This window comes from Marmota monax, unplaced genomic scaffold (assembly GCF_021218885.2).
Source record: "Marmota monax isolate L192 unplaced genomic scaffold, Marmota_monax_Labrador192_F-V1.1 WCK01_AAM20220418_F8-fsc00729, whole genome shotgun sequence".
Classification (NCBI taxonomy): domain Eukaryota; kingdom Metazoa; phylum Chordata; class Mammalia; order Rodentia; family Sciuridae; genus Marmota; species Marmota monax.
Genome location: NW_026693654.1, coordinates 99,550 through 110,571, shown reverse-complemented (window position 1 = coordinate 110,571; position 11,022 = coordinate 99,550). Strand labels below are relative to the sequence as shown.

At 34.5% G+C, this 11,022-nt stretch overlaps 1 protein-coding gene across 2 annotated transcripts in view; it reads left to right on the top strand.

Annotated features, from left to right (window-relative positions):
* The window catches only part of LOC124103256 (terminal uridylyltransferase 7), a 67,335-nt gene extending 58,739 nt beyond the window's left edge, over window positions 1-8,596 (top strand). The window contains exons 20-21 of one of the 2 annotated variants that reach the window (XM_058584089.1): window positions 4,764-4,829; window positions 8,555-8,596. In XM_058584089.1, the coding sequence (XP_058440072.1) occupies window positions 4,764-4,829; window positions 8,555-8,581 (93 nt within the window). In that variant the 3' untranslated portion in view covers window positions 8,582-8,596. Of the gene's footprint in view, window positions 1-1,430; window positions 1,482-4,763; window positions 4,830-8,554 lie in introns of those variants that run through there. The other variant, XM_058584092.1, reaches the window with a different exon arrangement.
* Window positions 8,597-11,022: the final 2,426 nt, after the last annotated feature.

Here is an 11,022-nt window from a genome sequence, read left to right as displayed (position 1 = left end):
GACAATTGCCTTCCATGGTTAAGGGACAAGACAAAAGTAACTAGACTCCCCAGATGGACCAGGAAAACACTGTGTTCCTTTAGGGACATTCATTCATCTAAAGTGAGGTGGTAACACATGTGGTTGGTTATTGTGATTATAAGGAAGTGAGCTTATATTGGCACCATCTGTCCTTATAGGACACATCATTTAAAGTTTACACATCAAAATAATCAAACAAAATAGGTGAAGCACAGCATAACATTAAAGTGTTTTGCTAAATCTGTGTATGGCATTCTGCTCAGCAATGCGCAAAACAGACCAGAAGTTGGGAGGTTTTTTTCCTCCTGTTCCAAATAGTCAACAAGCCATCTGACAAAATTACTATTGAGAACTGTTCCACATAATTTTGGTCAACGTTGCCACCTCTTTTCTCTTTTCCTACTATACTTCTATAGATAACATTAAAAATTCCTGAGGAATCCTTAAGATTTCTCAGAGCTATATCAACATTTGTACGTAGAACATATATCACTGATATCTGTCTTCTCATTTTTAAAGGTACTTCTTTATTGTAAGCACACTGTATTACTAACAAACTGGAGAAAATATTTTTCCCCAATACCTGGAAAATAATAAAATAAAAAATTAAAAAAATAAAATAAAATATCAAATAATATAATCCATAAAAAAATTAAGGAAATGAGCTTATAAGTGTGCTACAGAACATGCAACACAATTCCTCACTGAAAGCTGTGAAACCCTGGGCAAGTTACTTAGCTAAAACTACCTTAGGATTCCTTTGATTCTAAAATGTGGGGCTAATACTACTGCAAAATGTTGTAAAAATTCAAAGTAATCAAAGTAAATAGTCTACACTGCCTGGCATAAACCAAATAGTTATTTGGTTTATTTATAGTTACTATTTTTGGGGGGGTTTCCATCAGGTGTGGCACATGATTAGACACAAAGCACCTAAGTACCTGGGCATCTTAGGCACATACCCAAGATAAGCCACTGTGCTTGTAACTGGCACCACACTAAGTCTCACGTGTGGAATGATCCTTTACTTAACTAGCCTCCTATTTTCATTAGTATTCTTCCAGGGATTTTTCCCCCACACAAAGCCACATCACTCTTCCAAGCAGTTTTTTTAAATCTGCCCCTTTTCAACAGGGAAAAATAGCCACCAGCAACTGAGTGTTCCTTTGATGCTTTTTTTCAGTCCTTACCCATTTCCCTCTCAACACCATCTGAGAGGATTTAACTGCTCTCTCCTTCAGGAATCAGCTTCCCTTTCATTCCAAGCAGCCATACAATCAGAATTCCTTTCATCTTTTCGGCTGCTCCTTTTTGGTCACCTTTGCTAGAATATCCTCTTTACCCAACATTAAATATTTGCACTTCCAAATGCTTAACCCAACACTATTCTTACTCTGTACTCTCTCCAGGTCTCCCTGCAACTCTACAAATATAAATGACCACAGACGATTCAACTACCATATTTTACCTGTAACCCAGACGTCACTTAGAAGCTTTAAGATCTTCCTGCTGCTTGTTTCTAAATATTTTTCTGGCATTTCAAATGCAACAAAACTGAAAACTAAATCTGTGACATCCTCAGGTAATAGTTTTTTTACAACAGAAATCTGATAAAAAATAAGAACATTTCTTATTTTCAGTTCTTGAAGAGGGCCTTGCCTTTAGCCTTTCAGCACTCCCTCCTCACTGCCAAACATATCTCCACTGAGATAATTCCTGCTTATTCTCCAAATTCTTCAAGTCCCCACAGGGATTCTCTCTGACCTCCACCAAGGTTAAGGCTTCCCCTTGCATGCCCACAATGCCCCACCATGTCTTTCACAGTACTCTGCACTTCCACCTGGGGCACACCTTCGTGAAGACAGGGACTACACAGTCCTTTTCTTCCTTCAGAATCCCTGGGCCTAACCAAAGACAGATGCTAATAAACAGAACAAATGACCTGTACTACTCAAGATCTGTATCATCTTCCAAATCATCTTTTCATGGCTTCACATGTTTATAGTTTCTGGAGTTTCTTCCACTTAAGTGCTGTCTAAGAAGAAATACCTTCATTCTTGGCATCTACTTGTTAGAATCACAAGATACAGGCTAAGGAAAACAGAAGAACCCAATGAATGGGTCCAGTCCTGGGCTTCCAGTGCTGCTCCATAAAAAGCATCATCTCAGAGGAGCTGGGAGGCTGGGTAGGGGAGGGGAAAGTCTTATTTAATTGGAGAGAATTTGTGCAGTACCATCATCTCACTTTCCTCACCATGGACACCAACCTTCCACCTTTTTAAATTTCTCTACCTTTCAATTTTTCATTACAATTAGTAAATAAAGAATTCTAGTTAAATATGGTCAATAAATAAAATGTTCCCATTTTATCCAAAAAAATTCCACTGATAATAAATTCTTGGGTGGGGGCATGAATACACAAGAAACTGTTGTTCTGTTTTTTCCTGAACTTAACACCCACTGTACTCTCTCCACTCTTGATTGCTTGTATGTAGTCACTGCTCCTTTTTTTTCCAATTTCTAAAAGATCAAATACTAAAATATAAAATATTTTGCAATGAGGGCTGGGGTTGCGGCTCAGTAGTAGAGCGCTTGCCTAGCAAGTGTAAGGCACCGAGTTCAATCCTCAGCACAACATGAAGATAGTTTGTCCACCTATAAAAAAATATTTTAAAAAATATTTTGCAGTGATATTTCAATTACATTACAACATATCATCCCCCTAAGACCTGATTCTTGAATCCACCCCTTATCCCCTACTTTCACCCCCCAACTGGGCACAATGTCATCCAGGACCTTGCTTTTGCATATATTAAAGTCCAGTTTGGAATCCAGTGGCATTTTCTTCTCATTTCACTCCCTATTTTAATAAAGGAAACCTTAGGATGGCTTCCTAAAACAAGGTATATGAGTGACAAATTTCATGAACTATACATAAATCATCAAATATGAAAGCAGTTAACTGGATATTGAAATCTATATAAGATACATTCTTCAAAAGTTTCAAAAGGATTCCAATTGTCTTAAAGCTTCTTGTATTTTTCTGGATGTTTGAGGTCCTTCTGAGCCCCAATTCCTTCCATGTAGTCTCTTTAGAACAATGTATCCCTGATATTCTTGAAGGTTATAATGCTGTACTTCAATGTAATAAGCATTTCAGTCTGAATATTCACAACCTTCAACTCTAAGTATAGAACTGAATTATTTCTTATAATTTTATTTACTTTATTATCTATGTGTTTTTAAAAGCCTGTAACTTTAACAGAGGTTTGTTTTTAATGCATCCTTCTCTTATTAGAATGAAAATACAGAGCTAGAATATATCTACAAAATCTCCTGGATTTAATTTTCCAATTCTTTAAATTTTGTATACCAACAACCATATGTTTAATGTCCCAAGTTCTCTTTAAGCCTTTGTTCCCATTTTATACAACTATTTATCTAATAAATATAATCTTATCTCCCAGGGAATATTATAATTTTTGAAGTTTCCTTCTGTCAACATGGTGCATTTCTTTCAGTTCTACTTTCTGTGTGTTTTCCTCACCAGTTAATTTGTTGTACCTGCCTGACTCTATCCTTAGATGTCCAGGAAGCTCTGTGAGTGTGGCAAGAACTGCTTATTTGCTATATCCTTATAGTGCCCTAACCTTTGGGGACAATGCCTTAGTATTTAGAGCCCTATTCCAGAGGCTACTCCACTTCTCTAGAAAGGAATTCTCCAAACTTCTTGGGGATTATTCCTGCATCTGAGAGGAGGGAGTAGGAAGGAAACTTAGAGTTCCAGCATTCAGGAGATACATAAATTCCTGGATTTTGAAACCCATATCTTCATTCCCACCTATACTGTACCTAGTATCCAGGAATCTGGAGGCTTTCCAGCTAACTAGAGGTCCCCTGGTCTCATGTACGGAAAATATGGAAGGAGAGACAATGAAGAACTATTTGCCCAATTTTGGGGAGTGGGGAATAAAGGAATTCAAATGTTTCTCATATGGACTTTCACTCCCATATCATATCTCCCATCCCCTTCTGCAATACTTATATCTCCACATCCTGAGGTTTTCCCCCCCAAGATCAATCTTATAAAAATGAAAATTGAAACTAAATGAAAAACAAAGGTACATGTATGTATATGTGTGTGTATATATATATATACATACACTTTAACTGAGAAAAAATATTTACCTGAAAAATTAAAAGAACAGCTAAAATGAAGAGTTGTAATAAAAGCATTTCACAATCCCTTTGTAACATTTAATATCTTCTCATTGAAAAGTTTCAACATAACCAAATCAACAGTTTGTTGTTTTGTTTTGTTTTTCCCTTTAACTTTACTCAAATGCTCCAGATCAGGGAGCACCATCAAGAAGTGATCATACATCACTTTTTCACAGGGCCATCTATTCACCCATCCCACAAAGAAATGCAGATGCCTGGTGTGGGCTCATACTAACCTGCACTCCAATTCTTTGCACCAGTCTTTAGCTCCGTGTTTATGTTCATGCCAAGGAACAATCATTAAGGAGTCACCACTGAAACTTTTAAAAATAAATAAGTAAATAAGAAAGCACATATACACACAGTATTTAAAATACACACCATCTAGCTTCATAAGGAATATGACTAGCTTCTCAAGAAATACAAAACCAAAAAGTGTCTCTGTAAACTTAACCATCAAGATTTCCGTTTATAGTATTTTTTTTTTAGAGTTAAAAAATTGTCTCTAATTTATTTTCTAGTTTTCGGCGGATACAATATCTTTGTATGTGGTGCTGAGGATCGAACCCGGGCCGCACGCATGCCAGGTGAGCGCGCTACCGCTTAAGCCACATCCCCAGCCCCCCATTTATAGTATTTTAAGTGGCATATGATACACATTGTATGCAATATATACGTGGGAAATACCATACTACTGCTTCCTCTTTGATTTTAAGTTTCAAAAAGAAAAGGAAAAATTATGAACAAAAAATGGCAAATAATTAAAAGAATGGTATAGATATATGTCCATTCATACATTCTAAAATTCTTGAAGAGCTTGTACTGCATACTCTTCACATCAACATAAAAGGTTCCCTACCCCAAAAGCCTGCAATATAGATCAGTGCTATCCCAACTGAACTCCCAGTGATCATAGAAATGGTCTGTGTGTCATCCAACACAGTATATCTATTAAGCACTTGAAATACAGCTCCAGATACTAAAAAACAGAATTAAGTAATTCTATTTAATTTTAATTAATTTAAACTTAAGTAGCCACACATGGTTACTGGCTATGATACTGAATAGCACAGACAGGCAGCAGCAAGAGTGGAGAAATTATTCTGCAGGTTGAAAAACATCACTAGAAGATGACATAAAAGAAAATCTAAGAGACAAAGAAATTCTGACCGTTTGGGATGACAAATTTAATTTAAAAGGAAATGGGAAATAAACAGTAGGGTAGTGGAGCAATTTGATACAAATCGGAAAAAAAAATTATCCTTCAACAAGTCTTTAGCATAAGAGTTTCCAAAGAAAGGTGTTTTCACCATTATTGCTAAGGTCCCTTTTACTTTTAACACCCACAAATCAGTAAAAACTACTGAATTCTTCTGAGGAAAGACAGAACTTTTAAAAAACAAACTTCAACTACCTTACCTTCATAGCTCAATAAAACATTTTCTCTTATTTGAGTAACAATAGTGGCATTTTCCTAAAATTTATCATAGCCTCAGAAAAAGAATTGCACTTTCTCCTATTATTAGGTGATGGCATAAGCTTTGCACAAGAAACACTTCATAAACATCTGAAAATTATGTTCATGAAGAAATTGATCTTCAAGTGAAAAGTAATAGGAAATAACTGGAGAGTTGTGAAGTGGGTGAGTCTGGGAAGGTGCAGTGAGCACTCGTTAATAGCATCACTCTTGCTTTATTACTGGAGCAAATTATCCAAAGTCCAGATCCTCAGTAGACGTGTAAGATAAGTTTATTATATGGTGTAAGAAAAACACAGCTTTTCAGCAAGGCCATGCTTTCTAGCAAATATGTACCAGACATACTCTAAAAGCTTGAGTTCATATTTCTGAATCAGATGATTTAGATGAATAACCTAATGATAGAATTTCATCAGCCACTACATAAAAAATTTTTACTTTCATGTCATCAATAATTAGTACTTTATCACAAACCACTAAAATGAAAAATAAAAAGGGTCACGTTTGAACATAATGATGACGACAATGCTCACTCTTCCAACATAATGTTAAAGCAATGAATTGAGAGTGAGGGGGGAAATGAACCTAGCAAGCTATTATGCCTTTTCTAATTAAAGCAGACACGGTTCCTTAAGCTAACAAAATGTTTTCTAAAGGAATTTCACAAAACTATCACACACTGACATTTGTATTTTCTATATAAAGTACATATGAGATACAACATCTATTATTACTAAAATGATTAGTAATAGTAGGGGACCCTCAGGAAAATAATATTTATTTGAAATTTGGAATCTAGAAAAAACTTTCACTATCTTCACTGAACAAAAATGGATAAAATAACTACATTTACAAAAATAAGTTCTGCTCAGAGACCAACTGTGAAAGGTAGACCTGGTGAGTACTTTGCTGCACTTTCAAGGACCGGCACCAACTATCCTGTGTCTAATGTCCTAATAGAACTGCTACTATTATTTTGTCTGTGGTGAAAATCCACAACAATACTTATCCTTATCTTCATCCAGTCCTGCCAACCTAATGTGGATGACATTAGCTTCCTCATACTACAATGAAACATTGTCCATCCTCGTGAAACTAACGAATGACAGTCTGTTTCAAACACACCAGATAGCTAGAATCCAAAGCTTACACTTTTCAGTAGCATATTATCCTGCCTCTAAAAAGGATGTAAGGGCTATAATCTAGCTCTCAAGTACATTTGTACCACTCCCTATTTTATACATAGTAGGAACCACTCAAATTTAAGCACAGCAGCCTTTGCCCAATTTTATATAACCATGTGTATATCTCTTTACATGTGTAATTAAGATACATTTAATCTAAGATATGTAAGCCACACTTTTATGAAACTAACTTCTACCCCATTCCTCTTAATCTTAGATCTGATCATCAATGTTATCATAAAAATGAAAACATTCTGCTGTTTTCTAACAAATGGTTCCATGAAACCAATTATTTTAAGAGTCTAAAGTGCTTGCTTAAAAAGTATCAAAACTTCTTTATTTTCCTTCAAATCACAGCATTTAAGAAATAATCAAGAGCCAGGCATGATGTGGCATGTCTGTATAACCCAGTGATTCAGGAGGCTGAGGCAGGAAAATTGCAAATTCAATACCAGCTGGGAAACTTAGCAAGATCCTGTCTCAAAGATTAAAAAGGGATGGGAGGGGGGCGGGGGGGGCTGGGGTTGTGGCTCAGCAGTAGAGCACTCGCCTAGCACAAGTGAGGCCCTGAGGTTGATCCTCAGTACCACATAAAAATAAATAAGAGTGACAAAAAAGGGGGGGATGGGGAATAGAACCCCTGAGGGGTTCAATCCCCAGTACCCCCCACTGCGGAGACAGAAAAAAAATCCTTAAAGAGCAAATTTTTGTTTTTGTTGTCAATTGTTATATTCTTAGTATCTAAAATAGTGCCTGCTCTTCAACAGACTCTAAAAACAATACATGTTGATTGACTTAAATAATCGACAACAAAATTTTTAAACTGATCATGAGCATCAATCAAGACTGGAATATGACAATGAAAGGGAACAGTTTGTTCTTAAGAACCAGATATGCCAAGGAGGTGTGCTTCTATAGCAGGGAATCTACAGATTTAGGAGTGAGCATAAGGATGCTTTCCTAAGACATTATCTATATTTTGCTATATTCATTCATTAATTTTTTTCAATAACATTTATTATTTTCTCTTAGTTTAGTAGATGCTAGGAGTGTAGTTATAAACATGATAAAGTTGCACTGTCCTTGTCCTTATGGAGCTTATATTCTGTCAAATATAAAACAACAGTTATACAATAGATGTAAATACAGTTGTAGTAAGTACTAAGACAATTAGGGTCTGTTTTAAAAATTTGTAGTTGGGCATTTTGACTTAGTCTGGGATTTAGGAATGATTTCCTTGAAGAAGTCACATTTGAATTACCTTATCATTATAATAAATGTGATTGAGCAATTCATTTTATATAAATGCTTATAGAAATACCTATGTGCAAATTATTTAATGTTTAATAATAAGCATGGTAACATTTATGTTCTACTTTATTCTTGATATTCCATTTGTATAGTTTGGGTAAACTTTTGATTTTCTTTATATTAATATTGACTTTCATAGTTCCTAGATGAACCTTGCTATATAGTCTCATACTTTATAAACTCAATCTAGTTTTTACATTTGATAGCTAATAAAAGCCTCCAAGTATAAGACATTTGAAAAGTATTTGTGAAATGCATCAAATTTGTCTTGTATGCCATTCTGTCATTGACACTTCCTTAAGTAAGCAAACCAAAGCATTTCTAATATCTGTCTTTCCAGATAGATTGTGAGCTTCTCAAGGATTAAGGCCCTATCTCCAGAACCTTGCAGATGTGAGACACATAGTAAGTGAGTGCTAAATAAATACTGAGCAAATCAATTATGAATAATCTGTGCTTATAAGGAGGAAGCAACTTGGTGACTGACCTTCGTGTTCTTTTAAGCATCTTTTTTAGATAGTTAAGGGCAGTGGGAACATTTACTATCACAAGGCTTAGTATTGAAAACCAGTTCCTTAATGTGTGTACTCTTAGGCAAGGTACTAAAACTTCTCTAAAGCTAATTTTCCTCATCCTTAAAGTAAAATGAGATAACATGTGGATAAAGTACTTTGCATGGTTTCTGACATTTAGTAAGTGTTCCACAAATGGTGGCTAGTACAATTACAAGAAACATGCGTTTTAACTTTTTATCTATGGTTTTCTCTCAAGTTTAAAGTATACTCATTGAGTGGCAAAAAATAGTAGAATATGTGAAACTTGATAAGAGACTTGACCCATTCCATGACTATGCCAACCCAGAAAGTAGAAACCTTATAACTAGTAGGCTGTTTGTTTAATGAAACTGAATTTCATGAACAGTCATTGATAATTAAGTAGATAATCATGGCTCTTATCATTGAAATATCATTGAAATAAATTTACTTATTTTAGAAGTTGTTTTTTTTTAAATCAAATCGTTTTTATGAATACATTTTTATAGATTTAAAGGTAAGGAGTAATTTCCCAATGTATCTTTTATATGGATTAAGATATTTGATGTATGAGGTTTGCTTTACTTGAATGCATGTATATGTATAGACATATTTAATGGACATTTCCAGGTGAGGATGGAAAGACTATTTCTAATTTTTTTAGCTCCTGTAAGTAAACTTATACTAAATAAATACTGTCACTCTTCTTTTACTCTTTACATTAATATTGGCATTTTCTGAGTATCATTAAAGTAAAAAATATAAGAAAACCCATTAATTAAAGAAACACTTATCCAAAGGTTTCAAATTTGATTTTAAAATTTCTTTTAATTCCAAATACAAAGTTATGGTTTGCTGGCAAAAATAAAGTAATGTAAATAGCCCCTGAAACAAAACAGCCAAAAAAATGCTAGCAAACAAAAAACCTTTAAGATCTTCTACTCTACCTTTGAAACCTATGTATTTAGACTTTCTCCAAAAGCAAAATATCTACAAAGTAGTATAAATCCTAAGAATTGGCTGTAGTCAGGGGTTTCACAGAACAGAATTTGGAATAAATTTTTAAGAATATAAGATTTTTAATTTTTGCCATTATTATTTTGCAGTACTTAGCATTGAACCCAGACTTGTGCATGGTAGGCAAGCATTCTGCTGCTGAGCTATGTACCCCCAACCCCAGTATGTAAGATGTTTGATTAAAAATATTATAGGAATATATGGCTTCTGAAAAACTCTGCCCAAGAAATATTTTGATCGATTTGTAGGGTTTACATGCTTCTTATAGGACTTAAAAAGGAAGGAATTCCACATATATTGGGGGTTTCTAGGGGCCCATTTAGAGGAGTTTGCTTGTAAAATTAAAGAAGTTTTATGTAAAGTACCCCAACAACCTGTACTGTAAAAATATAATTTAGTGAATGGGCCTTTCATAATAACAGCATTAAATTTGTCTTTTTTCAAATGACTTTAATTTTTTCTTTTTCCCATTTACTTCTAGGATATCACTGGGAATTAGGAATCAGGCAATTTTCTTTCTAATAACTGCAACAAGCCCAGGGTTACAAAGCAAATAATTGATTATTTGGTATCTGCATGTGGGTCTCCTTATTTTATTTTTCCATATGCTGGGTTATTTTCACTGGGTTATTTAACTGTCTCATTAATTTGAGCTGAAATTAATCTAAGTTAAAATTTTAGAGATCTTAGTCTATAATTGTTAAGATAATTTCCTCAGTATTGCAGTGTATACTGAAAGTGGACTTCGAAGTAAAATTGCCCAGGTAAACATAAATATTTCTCTTAACTTGTCAGTTTGCATTTTTGGACTGTTTCCTTTGTTTATGTATTGCAGTTCTGCGTTTGAATTTGAGATTAGCAAAATTAGACAGTGATGTTTAAAATCTATCCTCCCTGTTCTTTTGGTTTTTAACCTATTAGCAGTGGCCATGTTTTTCTGCTTCAAACAGTTCAGCTTGGGTGTTCCAGAGAAAGCTAATAAAAGCCTTATTCTGTTTGTTTAAAACATTTCAGATTATTAACTCCTTTTAAAAGTAACTTGAAAAAATTTTTGGAATAGAGGTTTCAGAAAATCTATTTAATAAACTGAATTTTAGAATTACATTTTTATTGACTTTTTTTTTTTTTTTTTTGAAGTTGATTTTAATCACTAATGCCCCTGGGGAACCACAACTAGAATTTTAAAACATACCTTGAAACACTGAAGTATTCCTGAAATCTTAACTCCTCACTGGCCATCTATGAGGGAGGTTTGATC